Source organism: Anopheles darlingi, chromosome 3 (assembly GCF_943734745.1).
Source record: "Anopheles darlingi chromosome 3, idAnoDarlMG_H_01, whole genome shotgun sequence".
Taxonomy (NCBI): Eukaryota; Metazoa; Arthropoda; class Insecta; order Diptera; family Culicidae; genus Anopheles; species Anopheles darlingi.
In genome coordinates this window covers 44,220,939-44,244,713 of record NC_064875.1, presented here as the reverse complement: position 1 = coordinate 44,244,713, position 23,775 = coordinate 44,220,939, and the positions used below count along the sequence as shown (strand labels likewise).

Genomic DNA, 23,775 nt, shown 5'->3' with positions numbered 1-23,775 from the left:
GGACTGTTCGTGTGACCCGTAAAATCGCGTGTTCCTTGACCATTGCTTGACCGTGCCTTGGCTGCCAAGAAGTTCCGGCCGTCTTCTTCATAGAATTGCCATGACGTGCTACGTACGTACCTGCTGGTGCTGCTGCTGATGCAAATGACTAAGAAATAGTTTCAACGGGCATACCAAGTCAATGCTGTGTCATTATGCAAAATAGGTCTCACGATGTCGATGGAGCAGCATGGTATGTCTTTTGTAGAGAAGGACCCGTAATCTTTCCGGAGTGCCTCTAGTCAGTCAAGTGCATAAAGGATTTCACGGCTAATGATTGGAATGGCGATGCGAACAATCAACACGTCCGATCTAGCGTTTTTCAGGGCAGAAAATATCATTGCAGATATAATTGTGATTCTATAATATACTTCGACCAGAAGGCTGGTCCGATAGTTAGGACAGACTTATCAGACCACCGACCAACATTGATCAAGTGCTTGTGTTGTGTAAGGTTTTATTGATATGATTAGCAGCGCATTAACGCAACCGCGGGTACTGTGCAATGAGACCAACCTAATTCTATCCATATGAAAGCTGATGCATCGTATGGATGGCGTTCCTTCGTCGTTGAATCGGATGCAGCTGTTGTCTGCTGTGCTGCCCCCCGACGCTCTGATGCCGAACGTCGTACATGTTCTGGTGCTTGTTAATCGAGCTCCGCAGCTTCCCGTGTAGCCACGCGGCAAAGGCTTCTTCGTTCGATTGTGCCTTCTGCCGTTGCTCGGCCGTTCGACGCTGTTGTCGCTCCCGGACCCGCTTGCGACGTGCTTCCAGCCGACGTGTTTTCTCCTCCAGCTCCTCTCGCGATAGTCCATACTCCGAACGGAAACCGTTGTAGTACGGCAGTTTGTCGGCCTTCGATTTCTTGTGCCGGCAGCACTTTCGGCGGCAGTTAACGGAACGACGGTTACGGTGCGATTCCAGTGGTGGCCGTTGATCCTCCTCATCGGAACACTCACCGCCATTCCGCGTGTGCCGCTCAGACTGTTCCTCATCGTCATCTTCGTAGTGATCGTCGTAATCATCACCACGCTGTTGTTGCTGTTGCTGCTCACCCGCACTGGTCCCATCCTCGGCTTGAGAATCTCCCGATCCCGATCGCGAATCGGCCTCACTGCGGTACGTCTTGAGCGGGCTACTACTAATTTCCTCGCTGCTGCCCGGATTGTGTATCTCCGTGTCCATGCTGGATCCATCGGTCGGTTCTTCCTCTTCTTCTTCATCATCATCCTGCTCACCCTCTACTCCGGTTCCTTCCTCTAGTATGTCCTCCCCTTCGGCCACTTCCTCTTCACCATAGTCTTCCTCCGAGACGACGTCCGATGGTTCGGCCTCCACACCAGTCTTATGCTTCTCGATCCGATCGCCTGCTCCGACGCCGTTCTCATCGTCCTCGTCGTACTCTAGTTGCTCTTCCTCTACCACTTCCTCCTCTCCTTCCTCGTCCTCCTCATGACCGCTCCGATCCTCTAAGTGTAGCTCTTCGATGATCGTGTCCGCATCCGTTCCGCTATTGGTTCGCTGCGAGCAGTTATCCGCATCACGGTGCACATCGGCCACCGTTTCTATGACGGCATTTCGCTTACGGCCACCACCACCGGCTCCTGCGCCACCACCGTAGCCATCATCTTCACTACTGTACTCGTCCGGTTCGTAGTCGACTAGCTGCTCGCGAAATGTGACCCTTCGCTCACCGATCCCATGATGACGCGGTGAAGGGGGTGTCGGAATCGCAAACGACTCCTGGTTAGCCTGAATAATCTTTTCCTTGATGTTGTACTCGTTCGCTGGTCGCAAAACTGTTTAACAGAAAGGGAGTAAAGGGGGCAAATCTTTAAAAAAAAACTGGTTCGAACGGTCCCCTTATTGATTTATGCATTGGAGCAAGTCTATGGAAGTTGTGTGAGATTCAATCGCATTCGTTATTCAATCGGTGGAATCCTTAGCAGATGTCGCTTCGCCAAGGTCATCTTGTAGAGATCGATTGACATTAGCCTTAACCTTAACCGTCTCTCAATCTTCGAGGGTACTATACTACAACAGATTGTGTGACACGATTTTCATGGAGTAGCTTGCCGAAGGATACAGCCAGAATTAGAATAATAGGACTATCGAAGATTTAGAACTACCATCCAATTCACCATAATAAGTGTTGAGTAAAATGGACGCTGTAAGGCAATTTAACAAAAAAAAATCAAAATACAATTAATGGCAGTACGCCTTGAGATCCAGCAAACATACTACTGAGCCAAATTTGATGGATTGGTAAAAGACTAACACGTTAAGCCTCTGTCCCTAAGAAATCTATTTGAAGCATCTCTAATCTGCATTTTATAATTTCAAAGAGGACAAGCATTCTGTGCACAATATCAAGCACGTTTCCTAGTAGACACAACAGAGTCTTAAACAGGCATTATGCTGTCCCAAAAAAGCGGTTGGTTACCAATAAACCAGGTAAACTTCTTCTTGTGTTCCTATCAAACTCGTTAGTACAAATATATTAACTATCCTCGCAGATTCTTCCACAGGCTGGTAAACTATGTACTCACAATATCCTTCATAATCCTCCTCATCGTCGTCGATCATGTTGGTGATGCTGCACGTTGTTTTATTTCGGCAAAAATCCACTTTTCAACTGTCGCTCCGGCCGGCACAAAAGCTTGTTATAAAGTGTATCCTGGAAACGTGAACTCAAGACTTTCGGATCCGGTACGTTCCGAGTTCTTCCAAAAACCAGATGTATAGCATTTCAAACCGCTTCAACATACCGCATATCGATGCACTTATTCGGCATATTTGCTAGTACACATTTCAATATTGAGCATCGAATGTTTAAATGAATAAACCTTTAAAACACCAACTGACCGAAGTAGCGAAAACGAATTAATCGAAAAATGAATTCAATCGTTCCTTGCGCAGCTGGAGGAGGATCTTTCCTTACCGACGGTCGTTTGTTGACTGAACGACCCCGGCGTTGGTCCAAACGAGCTGTAGTTGCTGCGCGTAAGACCGGTGGTATCCGAGATGGGGCGCCCTACCGCACAATGCGCCAAACGAGTTCTCGACTGTGCCCAAGATTCACATGAGCTGTGCAGTTTATCGATAATCAAAAGTTGTCTGTTAAGTAATCCTTGATGTTCTTCATATCTCAAAAAGAGTGATAGCTAAATCTTTTTATTTCAAGTACACAGTGTTCCCTACGCACTCGAACAACAGCCGAGGGTTAAGACTGTCCTTCGGAATCCTGGTGCTATCACGAACACCATCAAGCTCAAACCGGCTATCGATCAAGCGGAAGTACTAGTTTCGATTGGCATCCTCATGTCGAGCCACTCCTTGCCACGTGCTTGGGCTGCTTGTCGGTCGCCATGGTTACCAAGGAAAGATAGGAACAAGCGAAAGGTAAGAATTCGATGCAGCTCAGCTGGTTACTGGACGCATGACGTATACTCCAACCTGCTGGCTACCTGCCGGTGTGCACAGATTGAGTATCGTTTATTGCCGCGGTGAGACATGCGGCAGGGAAAATGTTTGGTTTTGTCGTTACATTTCTACTGCTGCATACTAATCAGCGCTGAACATCACCTCCACAATGTTGATGCGAATGAATAATTAATAGTTCTTTGTCGTTTTGCGACGCTGCAACGGCTTTTTTGTTCATTTTCGAACATCTGCAGACGGTTCATTTAGCAAGGACACGTAAGGACGTCATTGTAAGTAATATGGTTTGCGAAAATTCGCGAATAAACCATTAATTTGTTCCGTGGTATTAAATATTGATTATTAGGGCTTCAATCATATAGCAGTATGTCATTTATCAACAGTTCTATTAAATATTTAAAAACATATTTACGCTCGAGCCAGGCGGTGTACATTTGCAAAACATTTCTAAACATTTCATACGCTGCCAATGTGGGTAACAGGACGATGAAATGGTCAATTCTTTACCTACTCCTAAAGACAAAGAAGAAGATGTATCGTGAGCTCCTTTCACTCTACCCATTTTCTAATAAAAATGTGATTAAAGATTGCCTTCGGAATTTTCTCACAGCCACGCGCCCGGACACACGCGTAATATTGTCTCACCTTCGCAGGGCCATTAAGATATCACGGTCCGACAGTTTAACCAATTCTGACTGTCCCACACTGCGCCTAGGAGCAGCACCATGTGCTTCGGTTAATAAAGGTACGACGAAACTCCTAATCACACCGCCGCTATAATGATGCCGATTAAAAACAGAAAGCATTTCCTATGGTAATATATTTATTTACATTCCCTCGCAATGTCGTGCAGCGCCCAGCCGAAAGAGGCAAGCAGTCTTTCCGCTATGGAAGGGTGGTCCAAACTTTGATTCCTCCTGGAAGAAGGAGGAGGACGATAGCTTTTTTGTGCTTTGTTTGCTCGTTTTATTGGTACGATGCCGGAACCGCAAAATCTCCAGTCCGGAAGTGCTCCGTAGCCCATCAATCTTAATGCTTTCCGTCAGCTGTACCACTACAATCAGGGCATAATTGAAATGTCCCCCTTTCGCGAATCGGTCACGTGCTTCTCGTGATTGTAAGACGGTTGTCGCAGAATCTAACGTAACGAGCACCACGTGCGACCGTGTTGACGTTGAAATATTAACAAACCACTCAGGGAGGCGTGGTTATTGCTGAGTCAAGAGCTACGCCGTTGGCTAACGGAAGAGGTCCTGAATCGGTGCCTAAAGAGGAAAATCTGCACCCCTTACCTAAGGAGCTTAGCGAAATTCTGTGGAGTTTCCATTTCGATCACCTTTTAAAGGCAGAACCGAAACCATGTAAAACTAGCAATTATGCCTCTCGCGGAAGGTGGTGCCAATGAAAAGGCAGCACTCTGGAACGAACTGTTTGCTTTTATTTGTTTTCCCCGGCAACCCATTATTGTTGGACGGTCCTCACCTGCCGGGTTTTCCTGTTGTGCCCTTACCCCTGCTAGCCACAAATTATGTCGTACGAGTTGGCAAATAATTACCATAATACGGTCATAAATATCATCACACGGTATGCCTTACTTGGCTTTCCACAGGCATTCTTCGTTTCATCGAAAGGAACCTTCTCCCCATCCGCACCATCGCCTTATGACGACTGTTAGTGCCATCGTGTTTGAAGAAAAAAGTTGAACGAAAAGAACAAACGGTTTCTCTGGGAAACCTGGGAAACGGGACTCGTGACAGACGCGAGGACTTGACGGTAAATACGCCGGTAAGTTACCTAGTCCTACCGCCGAACAGCTGTGTACCACCAGTAGGTTGTGAATGTAATTTCTTCCTCCCCAGTCGCCCTCTTCGACATATCGATTTACCATCCAATAGGCCTTCGTTGGGCCACACCACAAAACCGCAACCACGAACACGTGATCTCAAGGGTCAACGAACGCGTTTGGTACACCGTAGTTTTCTCTTTGCTATTTTTTCCCCGGTCGCTTCACAAAATTCAAATAAGCATATACTACTAAACGCTGTTGTGAGTGAATTCGATTAAATTTTCTTGACGTCATTTGGCGCCGGATTGTTGCCAATTTTTCGGCTGGACCATTAAAAAGTACCAACCAACAAATTCGTGCACCACCACCGCTCACGTGAGTAAACAGGTCGTCTGGTTTTTTGTCCTTATCAGCAAAGGGTACGATCCTTTCGGGTAGCTTGGTGCAAACTTTACCGTGGATGCTCTATTTATAGTAAGGCAATCAATGGAGAAGAACGGGGGTGGTTGTGTTACTGGTTTAATCCAACATCGGCACATTTCGATGGTAATTAAATCACGCCCGAGGCCCCGAGCCCTTGGCATAGTTGGAGAATTGGCGTGCCGAAGAACAACACAAAGGGTAAATGGCGTTGTGCATTGCGAGGTGACGCTCAAATTGTGCGGTTAAATATATATCCGTTTGTTTTGAGCCGCCAATCGTATTGCTGGTCGATCGCCACAGATAAGTTCCGAAGTGGAATGGCATACCTGACCGTAGATTATTTAGCATTAGAACATTGCATCACTATTCGTTTTGCCATTAAACTACAAAAATCCCATATGCAAAAACTGTCTCTCTTTTATCCTAGAAAATTCCAACACACATAAAACACAAACACAGCATATTAGCTTCATTACTATAGAGCACGATTTGTACTCCAGTGGTATTTGATCCGTTTCTTTGTTTTATTTTTTCACATGTTTTTTGTCATACACATTTCGTCCCATATGCCACCACTCCCTCTCTCTCTCTCTCTCTCTCTCTCTCTCCTACTACATTCCGAAATAGTGTCTTTCTCTCCTAGAGCCGCATCCATACTGTTAGAGTCAGGCGTCCATTTCGTTGCGGGGTTTGGCGGGTGGTGGCACCATTATGTCTCTTATCATCTTTTTGCCGCTTAAGACAGACTACCCACTACCAGCACTACACACGCGCTCGGCTGAATGTTTGCCATATGCCGTTTGGGATCTACAATTCCCCTCGCCTTTCCACAACTCGCTAATACTTAGTATGCATGTTCCTTACAAGCTTCTTGTTCTACCGACGTTGGCTGGCTGAGCTCGCTACTCTTCCGTTGGGCAATGTTCTTCAAATTCTGAGGCAATTCTTCGTACTGAGACTAGAATGCCGTACTTGTCTCTTCGGTAAACATCTCGAAATTCTACACTTCCAGAGCAGATATTAATCGTATGAATAGCGTCAGTTCGATGAGCAGATGTTGTAGAGATTTGATTTTGTTTTTTACCTGCCCCGACCCCATTTTCTCGGACATTTAATTCTACTTTCCCTAGTGTTTTCACGAGAATTTTCGTCGTCCAATTTAGAATCGGAGGCAGGTATTTGCAATCGAATTTAGGTAGGGCCGCATGTAGAAGCATCCCGTACCATCATCAATAAAGTAGCGGCATCAAGTGTTCTCTTGTGCCTTGCACCAATTGATTTGAATCGATGCATATGGTACACACCCAAGAAACTGGCAAGCTAACGTATGCGCTGTGTGTCGGAAGACAATTGGCCACACTTTGTACTAGCAAACTCAATCCTATGCTTCAACCTCACGGAGCTTTATTAATCCTGCGTACTACCACCACCGCCGACACCACCATTACCATCGCCACCGCTTCAGCCGAGAACAACACACAATATATCACGGATTTTGTTTTTTGTGTTTTATAGAAATTGTTATGAGGATGATGATGTGGCCTGAATCAGACGCTTCGTCTATAATCCTGTATGTTCACTATTAACCATCAAGCCGGTTCCGGTTCTTTTCGCTGTGGAAAGACCTCGCGTTGACTTAGTGTAGGACCTTGGGCAACTGTGGAACCCCCAATACGTTTTCGTTCCACCGCTTCATGACGAGAGCAGCACAGTGGTGATCCTGCTGCTGCTGCTGCTGCTGCTGCTTGGCTTGCGATCCCTAAGCGTGCCACCCGGTATCGTCTGTGCGTGTGCTGCTTATTGGACCCGAATACATGCTTTATATTAGCCCCTTCGTTCGTTTCATACTTTCTAGCCATTCAGTTACAAATTACTAGCCGGTTTGCTGCAGCTGCTCCAATGCAATCATCCTTCGCCTCTCACTTTCAGTTCGCTTGCGGTCTTTACATTTCCCGTGATCTCTCGGAGTAAAATAGTGACATACACATCTCTGTTTAATATGATTTAGTTCCAGTTAATCCACTCGCTCCATTCTTCACGCCCCATTGCCTCTGTTGATCACGATCCAGTACGATCGCGGATAATGATGTGCGCGCTTAGGTGTACTTGTTTTCGTGTTCAGAAACGCTTTGCAAGAGGCTTTCAAAATCCCTATTTTAGGAGACCTGGTCACGGTACGCACTGGACACACAAACACACACACATACACACGCACATCCTGTTAACTATGCAATGCACTCCACATGCCACTTTGCAGTAGTAGTTGGGAGCCCACGTGCAGATAATGGGGTTGTGAAGAACAAGGGCTGGTACTCACGTACGCACGTTTTACTTTAAACTAGGGATAATGAACATCTACATTTTATAGTGTATTTCAGTTGCCAGGCTCTCTCCATGTATCTTTCCGCTTTTTTGTTTTCCAAACCCCTTTCAATCATCGACCCAAGGCATCATCCGAGGAGTTCGTCGAAAGACCCATCACCATCATCATCATCATTATCTCTTCGACTCGTTCCATACAGAATGTTTTCTCGCCCTCTACAAATGCTTTCTCACAAGATGGACGCTAAAGCCTCCGTGCTATCCGTTCAGCAACGGCGCAGCTCTTCAGCAATGGGATCTTGACCTTTCTCTTTCTCTCCCTCCTGCAACAGTTATCTGTCGTTTTAAAATCTATTATTATATTTATACCATTATCGTGTGCTGTCTTGTTAAGCATCTCGTTACGAACTTGCTCTTCGCCAGTGCCGAGTTTCTGGGGTGTAGATATATGAGTTTTTTCTTTGTTCGTTATAGAGTAGATGTTCTCCCTTTGCGAGAACATCAATCGCAATCACACCCTTTCTTCTTCTTCGTTTTTTCTTGTCCGTTTCGCCTCTTTCAATCGCAACCGCCATCACAGTAGCTGAATTTCGGCATTTTATATGTTTCTCGTATGTTTTGTTAATTTTCGCTACGATATTGTACCATCCTCCTCCTCTTCCTTCTCGAACTTGCTGCGTGGTTACGATCTGGCACCGGAAAGGACTCGCTCTGGGCAGGGTGTGTTTACCTTCTTTCCATGGAAAAATTAAACGAAACCTTAAATCGCAGTAGATTGCCCTGTATATGCAAACGGTACTAACCACATTAAGCCTCCCTTCGTTGCTGCGCAAGGTATCATCGTCTCTGGACACAACTTACACGCTGCTGAGAACACAGCTATTTCACGTCACTCCATGTAACTGTCCCGGCTCATCTGATATCAAATCGATGGCCTTTTGGAGTGAGTCATATTCCCGCCGCTTTCAGCATCCCATCCAAGTGTTTCTCAGTTTCGCATCTCTTGCTTCTACTAAATATATATATATGTATATATATCATATATTCTTCTGCATTTGTTTGTTTTTTTTTTTTTTCAATTTTTAATATAATTATTCCAAAACTTAGGTGATAATGATCTTTTGCTTACATGACGCTCAGCTCCCACTCTGGATCCTCAGCACGCACCGTTCCTAGTTCTTGCCTGTTGCCGTCCCCTACGCCTTATCGATGGTTTTGGATTGTTTTAATGCTCCTCTGTGAATGTTGCTCGGAGTTTTAGGTTTTAGGTTCTACACTGGATACACCTAAGCGACTGAGGATAGGTATAAACATGACCGTAAGCTTCCTCACGAGTCGATCGTCGATGCATCATCATCATAATCATCATCATTATCATTCCGTAGCAAGCTGGCTGGCTATCCTCCTCCCTGTGTCTCGCATGCACTACCTCTCCAACCGGCAGCTCTCCAGCGCTACTCGTACAACCTAACCTTTATGCTACCCTTTCTCAACACCAAATTTGCGCCTAACCTCACCTCAATCCCGCTGGCCATTAGGTTTCCACGTCTTTTCCCAAATTTACACAGCTAATTATGCGAGATTACTGTTGTACCCTTTGATGTAGCACTGCTTTCGTTGCGTTTCATATACTGGGAATTATACCACCAAAAGATCTAACATATATCTACGTTGGTGGCATCACAAGATCCAATATCGAATTCCGAATTCATCTTGCATAACATTGTGTCTTTAATTTATGGAATTGAGCGTAAGAAAATGAGGTAGAGGTAGTGTAGGAAATTTACTGCCAACCAAACCGACAAACAAACCATGAACAAACGCATAACGCAAATCGCGCGTTGCACAACTCCAAGAGGGGACGACTTGGTGGGAGATAAGGTGATAATTAAGAATTAGATGAAAAATATTAATAAAAAACGGAAGAAAACTTAATGAAACAAAAGAAAATTATACAATTTATGGTTATAGGAAAAGAAAGCAACAAAGCAATCTATGAGCGAGCAAACCATTGTAAAGGCGATATACGGCCACGCGGTCAATAGGGGAGGGAGCAAACGATGAAATTCCAAATCGTAAAGTACAATAGCACTGACAAACTACATCGCTTGCTATAGGAAAAATACCAGTCGCACCAGAAGGGCCACATAGTGTATGGGCGTGTTGCTCTTTGCCACAGGTGGCCACTTGGTACACCTGTTGTCAATGGTCCTATTTTAGGTGAAGTGGTGCCATTTCTTCATTCTCCTTCTGATCTTGCCTCTGCTCCTGCTACTGTTTCTACTTCTCCTACTGGTGGATAATCCTCCTGGGATGTTTCAATCTTACTTTGCTTTGCAAGAAGAACACATTGTACAGTAGGCCATTCGACTTGTACCCAGAGAAACCGACAAATCGGCATCCCAAATCGCACTACAGCTTTTTTCTAATTGTAGGGGATAAAAAGCAAAATTTGAGGTTATAGATGATAATTATTATACCTCTACCTCGTTTGCGAGTTTACGCTTTCTTTCATTTTCACACTCTTTCTATATGTCTCTCTCCTACTCTTTCTCTTTAGCTCTTTAACTTCAATATCTCTGTACACTCTTGCTTGGTTTCTTCTTGCAACACGCGAAAGGACGGTACGAGCCACACTCGTGTCGCCGTGGGCAATAGAGCGCGTTTTACACCATCGCGGCCGCTGTCTATCCTCGAAAGCTACAACAAACACTTTCTAATCGCTATACGCAGCACGGTCGATACGTGGAAGATATTGTCTTTCCCCCCTCACGCTTCTTAACCACCTCATTGCTAGTTTATATAACTGTCATCACGCAGGCACACGCAAAGTAAGCTACTGTAGATGATGTTTGTTGACGGGCATTAATCTTTCGCTGCCTTTTATCCCCAACGTTTACCGTTATTCATTATTCGGCATGAACTACATTATTCGTGCAGAAGTGTAAAGACATAGTTTAGCTATGGTTCATCATCCTTGTGAAAAAGTTCTCTGTTGCTATTAAATGTAGCCGCCACGCATAATCGTCTCTCTTTCTCTCTCTCTCTCTCTCTCTCTCTCTCTCTCTCTCTCTCTCTCTCTCCCTCTCTCTCTTTGTTTTCTGTTGCGGCATTTAGTTCGGGCTTCAAATTACTTGTATTGGATCAGTAGGACATTTAAGATCCGCACAAGGAGTAATGCAAGGTACTCAAACACACACATATCCACACTCACATACAGCGCACCTCTAAGATCCGAACGAATGCTGTTTTCCATTTTGTGGGCTTTTGGCTTGGTGCTTTCTGTCATTGTATTTTATGTGGGTCACACAAGTAACTCCAATTTGCCGATAGCAATGATTTTTGCAACTCCTATATCAGGTAGTTGTCTTCCTCGTACTTCATGCTAAGACAGATAGTTTTAGTTCGGCTACAAAAACAGAGAAATTTAGCATCTTTTGCTTATATTCGCGCATTCTCTACACTTCTCTCAATATAATTGTACCGGCGTTTCACGGGTACTGAGGGCATGCTTCTAATTTTGTTTTTGAAACTTTGTCCGATAGCAGCAGGATCAGCTTTTAAAAGTGTCCACAAAATCTGCAGACAGCTGCATGTTTCCTTTGGTAGCTTTTCGCGATTACTGGAATGGAGTCCATTCAGGTTTATGATTATGCATTGGATCGTTTTAGAGACGTCTATTCTTACAATTACGCCATTTTGCCGTCTGTGAGTGTAATCCATATGTGTGCGGCTATGCGTCATGTCCCTCGAACTGTGTGTGTCTTTGTCGATATTACATGCCAATTCTTCTAATTACTCTATTGCGAAGATTGATGTTGTGTGCCATGTGTACGATTTTATAGAACGTTTTCTAGGTATTTGCCATGCATGTAAGGGTGGGAAGGGGAACTTCCAAGTTTTTCCAAGCTTTTTACTATTACTCCAGCACCCACACTTCTCTCTTTCTCTCTCCTTCTCCCTCTTCCTTTCTCTTCCACCGCAATAGGGCGTCTTCTTTATTCTGTTGGATTTGCCTTTGAAACATGGCAAACTACACAGGCAGATTACTACTCCTCTATGCAGACGTGGCAAAAGGGAAAGAAAGTGGTACATACATTTTCTTCTCCTCCAACGCTTACTCCTTATCTCTGGCCAATCGATAGAACGGAATTTAGTCAGCTTTCTAAAAGTAAGAGTTTCTCCGTTATGATCCGGTTTCCGTGACATTATTTGCCTAAAAAGCGATCAAAAAGCGATAGAAGTTATCACAATGTTGTTTCCGAATGGAAACGGAGCGCTACAAACACAATACATACCGGCAGCGACCTCTATGACCGCGGGTTGCTGCTGCGGTTGCTCTTGGCTCGGTTGAGATGTAGCGGACGGTTGGTTTTGTTGACCTGCTCCGCTCTGCTGGTTACCGGACTGCTGACCTCCGCCAGCCACTCGGTTATGCGGCATACCATTGCCACCATTCATCTGGTTGTTACGATTCCCGCTGCGTCCTCGGTAGTTGTTGCTACCCCCGCGGTAATTGTTGCTTCCGCGATGGTAGTTGTTGGGGCCGCGGTTGAAGTAACCCCCACGTCTATTATACCTAAAAAATATCGTTTAAGAATCGCATCAATCACAAATGCACATAATAACTACCGTACCAGCCAATCGTTACGGAAATGCTTACCCTCCACGCCGGGTGGAACCGACACCGAACGTTTCAGTGTTGAGTTTACGCTCCTGGCGCCAATCGGTACGTTGCTGCTTCCCCTTAGCACGCTCAACCGCCTCGCACGAGATGGTATCGAAGAAGGATTTTGCCTTGTCGTAGCAAATCACTTCCTCATCTTCCTGCTCGTGCTCACCGGCACCGGTTTCGTTGCCCGAATCATCCTTCTTATCCAACGTTTCAGTTGTGATCTGCTTAGCCATTACCCCGCAACAGTAATGAAACACGTAATCATTTGATATTGTTGACAAAGATTAATGAAAATTGAAAAGTACAAATTAGTTATCTAAACCGTTGCATTTTTACATATATTGTTCACACACACACGCGCATATCGAAAATGGAATGGCATTCTTTTTGTTGTTTGCGTGGTAATGGTATGCAAACGTATTGACATTCTATTGACGCTATGCGTGTGCGATAGTTGTAGATGGAATCGGGAAAACACATTAACAGAAAGAAGATGGTGGTAAAATTTTGAATTTACACATTCAACAGCATATCTATCTACAAACTAGTGTAGTAGGTTGCCGATAATGTAATCGTCAAATCATCCAATTCATTCAACAAGCCAAAGAACAGCAGCATCGCAGAATATTCTTTTCCATCTTTTGCGACACACAGTTTGCCACCTTCCTCTTTCTTGTAAGTATAAGTATAAATGAAGCAGCTCTAATTGCTTTTGGACTTGCGGGCGTCATCATCAGATATGTCCAGTGGCTATCAATTCTTTGAAGCAATTTAAACTATAACTGGCTGTCTACCTTATCAAAGAACAAAAAATATCAAAGAACATAAAATATTTGAAAACTCAAACATGATCATTTAGATCATTCGCAAAATGTGTGGTATATTTTAGATTGACAGCAGATGCACTTAGTAGTAAGCAGCAACATCTCAAATCTCAGTATGTAAAATACCAGCAGCAAACCAAATAAGCGGTATAAATTCGAACAGAAGAGCAACAAGCATAAAATATGTAATGCATAAAATAAACACTCAACTAAGACGAACTAACGCGAAATCTTTCTATTATTATTTTCGATAGATCGTAATCGCATCGCAATTGTTAGCATCAACGTTCCTTTCATTCAATATGCTGCAAATCTGTCTACTTTCATTCTGCTGCTAATGTGTTTCGCTAAGTAACGAAACAAATTAACTCATGATGGATAAGTTTGAGAACCATCTCCGAAAGGAGCCTTACTCAAGGGCAAATAAAAAGGAAACATTATAGCTGTACAAAACAGACACACTGCGTGACTAAGACTGTGCTTGATTTATTCTATAAAATCGATGCACAGGACCTTCTCGATATTGATTTCTGTCTTCATCAAAAGTTACCATCTTTCTTCAATCCGTCGATCGGAGTATGATGTTAAGGAAATGGAGGTAATGACACTAGGATGGATCCGAAAAGGGAGATAACAGATGGAGTGAAGTGGAAGAAGGGTGTCCAATGATAGCAAATAATAGTACAACAAATAATAAGAGAAAAAGAAAATACCTGCTCTGGTTTCACTTCTTCGCCCACCTTAAGTTTAGAGAGTTGCGAACGCAGTTCTTCGAACTTATTGTTGGCCTGCTCGAAATCGTAATCGTTTTCGAACTTTAGCAAATTCTTTGCCCGCTGGCCGGCACCTGTACCGACACCCTGTACCGTAAGGAGAGTGATATAAAAAAATAGAAGATTAGATTCGTTCTTCTAGACGATTTGCATGTCGCTGCATGTCATGTCCACTGATCACAACCACCACCAACCTGTTGCTGTTGCTGTGGTTGGCCAATGTTCCCACGTGGGCGACCACGCAAATTGTTGCCACCATTGTTTTGGTTCTGGTGATTACGATTATTGTTCCAACGATGCTGCTGCCCTGGACCTTGCTGCTGCTGCTGCTGTTGCTGGTTTTGTTGCTGCCGTCCCTGTAAGACAGGTTAGATAGTATTAACCAAATGCAAATGGATCCCTTGAAGATATTCCCTCTAATTACTTTGTTGTTGGTGAAGTTATCCTTTAGTTGATTATCACCACCCTGCTGTTGTTGCTGCTGCTTGCCAGAATCGCGTCTCTCGCGCTGGTTATTGTTGTTCTGGTGGTTCTGGTTTCCCCGATGGTTGTTATTCTTGTTTCGCTGGTTATTACCGGCATCGCGATTGTTTGGTTGCAACATCTGCTGCTGAGGTTGCTGTTGCTGCTGACCTTGATGGTGGTGGTGTTGCTGCTGCGGCTGCTGTTGCTGATGCAGATGCGATTGTTGTTGCTGCTGCTGGTTCGTTTGTACAGCAATGTCCACCGTTGGGCTCTTGCGAGACAGCATGTTGCTCGGTGTTCCTGAACGCGAACCACCACTTCCTATAAAATTTAAACGTTTGCCACTTATTAATATGTAGAATTTATTTCAGCACAGTGTCAATGGACAAAACAATGCAACAAATACTGAGCATCGGCAATAGCGCATTCTCTCAGTGATGGACAGTGACCAGATACATAAATTCAAAGAAAAGACAAATGGTAACGGAGAGGGGCCAATGCGGAAACAAATATCCAATTAAGCTATAATGGTATGGACGAAATGAGAGGAAGGATAAAGCTTAATACCATACAAAACAACATCATGAAAAACACAAACTATATCCTTTCACGAAGCAATAGCAACACACTGGATGCCCCTCACGCATACTGCTTTCGAACGACTGGTTTCAGACACCATCTGATAAAATAGTGGAAGATCCCGCACGATTTTCAGGAAATGGATTAGAAAGGAAATTACGAGAAGAACTGTGACGGAGAGAGAGAGAGCGAAAGAGAGAGAGAGAACCAAGGCCACAACAACAACCACAACAGCGGCTCAGTGCAATTAATACAGCATTTGCAACGAATCGAGACACATTCGGTTTGGTCCACATCAGCCACCGGGATTCACGAAAACGAAATCAATATCAATAGGGATTTCAATGTAGCGGTATTCGAGAATGCGGAATAAGCACCGTCACAGTGGCCATAGCGCTTTTGCATAACGTCTTAAGGAGGCCAAAAAAGAGAGACAAAGGCAAGGGAAATGAAACATTCCCATCGTTTCCTCGCGAATTGTACGAACAAACGATCGGCGATCGTCGTAATATGCAACAAAACGGCAACAAACAAATAGCTCCGTATCTGCCATGCCGTTTCTTATCAGATCAACGATTATCACTGATCAAACGATGATAGCGACATGACAGTGGTGCACTGACTGCTGACGGATTGTTCCAGTGCATTCGCTATTGGAACCTCGCGCCACAGATCGATAGTCGAGAGGTAAATATGGGCAGGAGGAGTTCGATCGGGACAAATCGATCTTGCGGTATCGAAATTAAAATACAACAACAAAGGTATGTACAAATGGTTAATGACAGAATGTATCGATAAACTTGGACAAAGGACTGATGATAACATAAACTATTTAAACAATAAGCTATAACTTGAGAGCGAACAACAACAAACACAACAACAGCAGCAGCATCAGCGTTATCTACACCCTCAGGAAGTTACAAGAAGCAAAGCGAGATCAGGTTCCATAAAATAAAAGACAAACAAAAAGAAAGCTTCCGCGACAACAAATCCGGTAGGCACAACAAATAACAAACTCTGTTTGCAACAAACTAGCGGCAATGAAAGGCAGAACGAAGAAAGAGTAGAACAAACAAAAAACGAAAGTAAAAAGAAAACTGAAAATCGTGGCGTTCTGTCCATCAACTGCACCCCATGGGCGAGAGTGTGTCTGTATCGCCCCAAATTTTAGTTCTCTCCTGATCCTCGTCCACGTTTGCCTCTTGCGGTTTTGCGCATGTTGCATTTGTTCCTCCTCTCTTTTGCCTACTCGAGAGATTAGTTTGTTGCTCCCACCTTGCTGCCGTTGATTCTGTTCACGCTTAGTGAGTGATCCAGATCCGCTGCCACGACCACCACCGGCAGCAGCGCCGGTGCTGCCGGTTCGAGGAGAGTTCTCTGCACCACTACCGCCGGCCTCGGTGGATATGATGCCAGCCCTTGGCGACAGTGGAATCGTTCGGATGACTCCCGACGAGCCAGTGGAAGAGGAAGAAGCAGTGAGCAAGGGGCGGAAAGATGACGATCGTGGCAAATCCACCGCCGATTGCTTCTGCTGGTGGCGTGAAGAAGGCTCAACACCACCACTACCGCCACCAATCGGGCCGGAACCAGACGAAGTCAACAATAGACTGTCGCTTATCGATCGGTGGTCGGACGGTGCTTGTCCCGATTCCGTTTCCGATTGCGATTGTTGTTGAGAAGAAGTAGTAGGGGTAGGAGGAGGTTGCTGTTGTGGTTGTTGCTGTGGAGGTTGCTGTTGCTGTTGGTGCGGCTGGTGCTGGGTCTGCTGCTGCTGCTGCTGCTGCTGCTGTTGCTGCTGATGCTGCTGGGTCTGGGGTTGCGCATCTTCGGCGGATGGAAATGGGTGGGGAAATGAGGACGACGGACAACGTACAACAACCTTTCTTTGACAATGTTCTGCTCCACCTTCACCACATTCATCGCCATCAATATCAACAGAAAAAACCCTCGCTTGTACCAATCGAATGATCATTCGAGCGCATGCATACCTGCCATGTTGTTCATTCCGCCGAATGCGTTGTAGGGTTGGCCAGCACCACCGCCCATCGGTGGCTGCTGGTGACCGGGCGGTGGAGGTCCACCCATCGGTCCACCGGGTGGTCCACCGGCTCCCATCGGACCACCGGCCGGCGGGCCGCCCATCTGCGGCATCATGAAACCCTGCGGCGACTGGTAGTTCGGTTGGCCCATCTTGGTCGGCATCGGCATCTGGGGTGGTGGCTGCTGCTGCGGCAGCTGCATCTGCATGATGGCCGGATCATTCGGAACCGAGTTGTTGATCACGCGTATATCCTTAATGTCCGTCCCGCGGAACAGAATGTAATCGTAGCACTGGTTCTGCGGCGCGATCGGAAACTGCGTTTCGCGATCCTCCGTACCATACGATTTCACTGTCAATCGCCGGATGTTCGGAATGGAATCCACCATCAATCATCGAGGAAAGCAAATGGCATGGAAAAAAGAGGGTAAAAGAAACACACATTAGATTGAGCGCCATTTTGAGCAGCACACGATACACGAAATACTCTTCAACATGTCGTCTCACACCACGTCACCAGGTGTTGAAGCATGATCAAGCAAATTAACCCTTGCACCATAACCACCAAATTTAGAGATATTTTAAACAGAATATTCATCGACTCCTTTCTGAAACGCATTCTGACATTCGTCATTCATTTCTATCTACAGCTGTAGAGAAAAAACCTAACGATGCAAATACAACGAATCTTCCAGAAAGGATCTCCTCCATTGCAATGTGGCTGGGGCAAAGGGGACATTTTGTTTCAATGCTGCTGGTAGTAGTATATAATAGGTTAGTTACCCATGCCAAATGATTCTCTGGTAGGTGATCGAATGTGGAGTGCGTGATAGGTAGCACAATGATTAACGATAAGACTCAAATCGTACATACCTCGAGCTAACGCGATCGTACAACGCTCCGGATCGACGGTGAACAGTAGACCCTCGTAGCGGATATCAGCTTTCGATATCAGCGAAATGCAGGAGCCAATCTCCGGCATTGGGCAACTCATCTTGACGCCGTAGTTGGGAACACCGGGCAAGATGATCCCAATCCTCTGCTACTGCTGTACCACGCGGGCGTGTATTCAACACCACCCTCTCCTCTTCACACTGCTTCCAATCGTCCTATAACTTTTCCGGTTCGCACTTCCGTCACTTTCTACACTCTGCTTTTTTCTGTACGCCAACGATGCAATTACTGGCAAGAAAATTTAAACAGCTGTGAAGATAAAAGAAACAAGATAAATGTACGGTAAAACATGCAAAGCACGCGATTAGAGTAACAAGCTAAGATAAGATCGCTCAATCGCAGTATATAATAACTGAACGCACGATCGGTATAAAAAAGGATTCTTTCACTAGGACCGTTTAATTTCTTGCAAAGATTCAACAGGCGCTTACGAAAAGCAATGGCCGTCGACACGCTGTCTCGGAAGAGGGTCCGAATATGGCGAAAGCTGTGTGGACGGGCTGAGCGCGGAACTTGGATTAAAGTGGATCGATCATCCTGCGCATCCAGCTCCACCAGGCAAAGGATATACGACGATCCCAGTAGGTGAACCAAATTGCGAAAGAGACACACACACCATTACGCCATGCGCGCGGATGTAGTGGTGGGCTTGTCATTCCCTGTAGTACGCACCAAGGACTCGTCGGCCGTAGTACTTGCTAGTGGAATAGTCATGATCTGTAGTAGAGTAGATGAGATGGGTAGAAAGAACAAAAAAAGAACCCTTTCGTTCTTCGTTGGCGCGTAAAATACTACGAACGCGGCTTAACAACAAGAACAAAACCGCACCATCACGAAATGCTACATTTGCCGGTCCTGACGGCGGCGGCGATGATGATGATGATGATGATGATGAGAGAATAATTTAAAGATGGACGACTGCCCCCTTCTCTGCCGCGCGCTTTCACACACATGAGAGAGCGCTTTGCAAGTGGGCAGAAACGAGAGAGCAATAGCCACTCACACCGCGCGATGATGTAGTAGTCAGAGTGAGAGGGAATGTGACAGGCGACCGAAAGGGTGCCGGGAAGAGGGTGAAAACGCGATAGAAGAAGATTTCGATCGCGAAGAAGGAGAAACAAAACTGGAAGAAGACGGCGGTGTGCCAATTGCTGCTGCAGCAGCTGGACTGGAAGCTGGGAGACGAAATGCGAAACCAAGGGGTCAGGCTCCGTTCTGAGGAAAAGCCAGCGTAGCCAACGGAGTAAGGTGCGCCTGGGACAAGCCGCGCGGCCATTCGGGCTGCTGAAAAACACACAAACAAGCACCTCGCGAACGACACACTCCACGGTCAGCGGAACTGTACACGGCGACCATTTGCCAGGAGAAAACACTGAATGGAAATCTTTTTCTGCCGTTTTCACACCAGATAAAGTACGGCATCGGGTCTGCAACCCGCTAGACACGCACCACGCGAGCACACACACACGTACACACGCGCGCGCAGGCACACTCTTTTGCCGCTTGGGAAGAGCACTCGAGCAGCAGCGGAACGTCACGAACGTTTCCTTGGCCTCCACCGCCGTGGGCCCGATCAGCGAAAAGAAACCAACCTGGAGTGTAATCCGCGGAGCAGGCATCCAAGTAGACTCCTCGCCACCGGCCAAGACCGCTTCCTCTAGCAAGCGACGAGACCGTTTTGCTGCAATCCTGTGCAAGATTTGCACGCGTTCAAGCCCGACACGGAAGAAAGGAACAACGCACGCACAAGTTCCGCACACTCACTGTCCGTGAAAAAAAACGTTAGCCAGTACGCAGCGCACACAATCGAAGTAGGCGACCGCGGTCATCAAGCGGGCTTCCAAACTTGGGCAACGCGAGAAAGGCGAGTGAGCGAGATGGCGAATGACATTTCGCTACGTTTAGCATACCTGCTTGAATGGCCCAAACTCGGTTTAAAATTGCCGATAGAAAACATACGATCGCTAGAATATTCTATTCATTTTTTATGCATACCAACGGCATCCGCCGATTTAATTCATGTGACTCCCATTGATCAATTCGAGAAATCCAGCGGCAAGTTTCTCGTCCCGGAATCCTGGGAACTGTCAACGCGGTGCGTGCAGAGATCTGTCAAACGAAGAACGAGAGAGAACGAGAGAAGACGGGAGAACGAACAAGAGCGCAAAGTGTGTGCGAGAAATCTTTCACCTTGCCCCGTTGCAGTCGAATCATGGCGGCGTTCGTAGGACGAATTTGTGGATCCGGATTGTTGAGCCCGAAAAGTGGCGCTACCTTGCAGAAGGTACGGTAAATAGCAATCCAGCGCTATCAGAGGACAGTGACCGAGTTGCGTAAAGTGCTTTCGTTCGCCGTGCTGAGCTGCCAGGAACCGCAACCAGTCGCTCACGCACCGACCGTACCTCCGTGCTCACCTACTGTCGGTGGTCGTGCCAATCGCAACACTCGGTGCAGAAAAATGTTGTGTAATCAATGCCCGGAATGTACGGCGGGTGCTCCACCGGGGCCATGCTGACCAGCTGATTTGAACAGGATGCTTTGGGAAATTGCGAAATCTGTTCCCTATCCCAAATTTGTCCTGGCCTGCTTACGTATACGTCATAACAGCGAGAAGTAGTTCACGTTCGGTTTTTCGTCTTGTTGCTCGAAGTAAGCGAACACAGATCCCTTTGCACTGGATCCCTGCCGCACTTTGGAGCCAGAGTGTCCTGCGGCCGACACGTTAAGGGCTTAACTAGCGCTCCGGTTGTTACGAAGGGCGGCGGATTGTTCTGTTTTTACTGCGCCGCATTATGTAATTATGTGACGGGTGGACGGATTTAGAGCCGAACCCTACCGTAACGAGTGCTACTCTTACTTAAGGATTTGTTCTGATCGGTTCTCTGCGGCGTGCAATTCTCGTTGGATATAGTCACGAAGGAAAATCTATAGAAGTTACAGTTGGTTTTACTTTTTTTTCTCCTAACACAGGTACAGAACTTCTCCTCCACGAGTCGCGCATGGACAAGGAGCCAGAAGGTAATGGCCATAATGGTAGTGTTGAATGTACTGAAGCATGTTTTATCATATGCATTTTGGAATGCTTTTAGGTCGCTACGGCCGCTGGCGTGGTAGTCGGTGGAGCCGGTGCCCTTTTGTACGCACTCGAGCAGTCAGTGGCCGCTTCGGGCACGGAGGTGCACCCACCGGCGCTACCCTGGAACCATAAGGGTGTGATCGATTCTCTCGATCATGCCTCGGTACGACGAGGATACGAGGTGTACAAGCAGGTGTGTGCCGCATGCCATTCGATGCGTTTCATCGCCTACCGTAATCTGGTCGGTGTAACGCACACCGAGGCCGAGGCTAAGGCCGAAGCCGAGGAGATTATGGTTCGCGATGGACCGGACGAGGCGGGTAACTACTTCAACCGGCCGGGCAAGCTGTCCGATTACTTCCCGAGCCCGTACCCGAACGAGGAAGCGGCCCGTGCTGCCAACAATGGCGCCTATCCACCCGATCTGAGCTACATTGCGCTCGCGCGCCACGGTGGCGAAGACTATCTGTTTGCGCTGCTCACCGGATACTGCGATGCGCCGGCGGGTGTGGTGCTGCGCGAGGGCCAGTATTACAACCCCTACTTCCCGGGTGGTGCTATTTCGATGGCACAGGCACTTTACAATGAGGTAAGTTCAACATGACCGTGTTCTTAGCTTTACAGTCTGCAACCGTGCTCATCCCGTTTTAGGCCGCTGAATATTCGGATGGTACCCCACCGACGGCTTCGCAGCTGGCAAAGGATGTTTCCACGTTTTTGGTGTGGGCTGCCGAACCGTACCACGATGAGCGCAAGCGCATGGGTATCAAGTCGCTCGGTATCTTCTTGATTCTCGGTGCCCTTACCTACTATATCAAGCGACACAAGTGGGCTGCTCTGAAGACGCGAAAGATTTCCTTCCATCCAAAGAGCAAGTAAGGGAGCACCCATTACCAACGGGGTGTAGGACGCGGAGCGTTTTAGGGAGGTTCTGGCCGAAAGAACATGGGACGCAGAATCGGAGAATAGAAAGCGAGAGGACGAGAGAGAAAGCGAGAGAGCGAGAGAGATCACCAAAAGCAACAACCGTAGCAACAGCAAGGGCAACCGTAATGATAAAGGATGTCTGTTTGGATGGTACTATCGCTGCACGCGAAAAGAAGCAAGCAACCTGCCAACCAGCACTCCCTGTAACCATTCTCACCAGCAGCAGCAGTAGCAGCAAAAGCAGCAGAAGAAACTGTCCAAAAACATTGGATCTGAAGCTGTGAAAGTCATCCCCACCCCTTCCTCTCCCGCGTTAATTCTTTGATCATTATAAACCCTTAGAAAAGGCACCCAAAAACCACCTATGCGGGGCCCTCTTGCTGCCTAGTTTCCGGCTATTTTTTCCTTCCGTTGTATAGTTGAATCCATAAGCCATTGTACGCAAATGAATGTGCGGTAATTGGCCGTACTGTGAAATTACAACACATAAAATGAAAACCAATCGGTGTTGTATGCGGATCATGTTTCTTACCTCGTGTTGTGCAGAACGCGGGTTGGTCATTACAAATTACGTCCGAAATTGCTTTTATCAATATCTGACCCGTGGATTCCCTGCTTGTTATCCGTCACTGTTGTTGCTGCTGCTGCTGCTGCTGCTGCTGCTGCTGCTGGAAGATGGAAGGCAGTGCGGTATGTTGTTCGCAATATGGCAGTCAATAAGATTAGCAAAAATAACGAAATAAAGCATTAAAACGATACGTTGTTAATTGGAGTCAAGCTACTAGTGTGCTTCTGTTCTGTTCTGTTTCCTGCAAATCTCGGCAAAAACTGTGTTATTTATTTTTCTTTGTTGTTTCGTAAAGGTTCGGTTTATTCGCGTCTACTTTTGTAAACTCGCAATTCGTGTGTACGTTAAACCCAATATTTTTTTATTTCTTTTATGTCTGTCTTTTTCCCTTTTTCAGGGTAGACTGAATTGCATAATGAATGAACCTATTCCTGCTCCCACCTGGAACAGTGGAAATTGTGACTTGAAAAGAGAAGATGCTTTTTCGAACTTTAAAAAACACAGATAACTTTTCCTTTTGTTTAAGTTACGCTCTATATTTATTTTTAATATTTGCGTTACTTTTTTATGTTCGCTCCAAGTTGATCCCGTTTCTTGCGCCTTGCTCGGTATATGTAGTGTCCTTTACGAGTTACTTCTTCGAATACGGGAATCAAGCGTGTCCGAGGGCGCTGATGGAAGCAGACAAGCATACAAAGGATAGGCTTCTAGTGCCAGAAAAGAAGCGAAAAGTAGCATCGAACGGTCTCATTCCTTTGCAGCAAGAGGGTACGGAATTACGAACCAGCGGAACTTCTTATGGTGGAACAAGTTAAGTTGAATGCTTTCCACAGGCTCTTCGTTGACTTATTTCTTGATAACTAGTGTTGCACAGCCTCA

The 23,775-nt window shown here is 46.1% G+C and overlaps 3 protein-coding genes across 8 annotated transcripts in view; 1 reads left to right on the top strand and 2 right to left on the bottom strand.

The window, feature by feature from the left end:
- Positions 1-520: 520 nt before the first annotated feature.
- LOC125956508 (uncharacterized protein DDB_G0290685) lies at positions 521-20,135 on the bottom strand. Its single transcript, XM_049688452.1, has 10 exons — positions 19,918-20,135; positions 18,245-18,574; positions 17,322-17,723; positions 16,606-17,157; positions 14,711-15,072; positions 14,481-14,642; positions 14,227-14,373; positions 12,678-12,910; positions 12,313-12,593; positions 521-1,841 (listed from the first exon to the last, which is right to left on the bottom strand). Exons 2-10 carry the CDS (start codon positions 18,363-18,365, stop codon positions 562-564), a joined length of 3,540 nt encoding a protein of 1,179 aa, XP_049544409.1. The 5' UTR covers positions 18,366-18,574; positions 19,918-20,135; the 3' UTR covers positions 521-561.
- Positions 20,136-20,437: 302 nt separating this feature from the next.
- LOC125957107 (cytochrome c1, heme protein, mitochondrial) lies at positions 20,438-22,820 on the top strand. The gene is made up of 4 exons (XM_049689551.1): positions 20,438-20,609; positions 21,296-21,343; positions 21,415-21,990; positions 22,053-22,820. The coding sequence occupies exons 1-4, from the start codon at positions 20,538-20,540 to the stop codon at positions 22,278-22,280; spliced, it is 924 nt and encodes a 307-aa protein (XP_049545508.1). The 5' UTR covers positions 20,438-20,537; the 3' UTR covers positions 22,281-22,820.
- A 477-nt stretch (positions 22,821-23,297) lies between these two features.
- Positions 23,298-23,775, bottom strand: part of LOC125957106 (ubiquitin-conjugating enzyme E2 variant 2) — a 4,226-nt gene continuing 3,748 nt past the window's right edge. For all 6 annotated transcript variants that reach the window (XM_049689544.1, XM_049689548.1, XM_049689545.1 and 3 more), the window contains exon 5: positions 23,298-23,775. This exon is cut by the window's right edge and continues 1,503 nt beyond it. The gene's annotated coding sequence lies outside the window, so the exon portion shown is untranslated.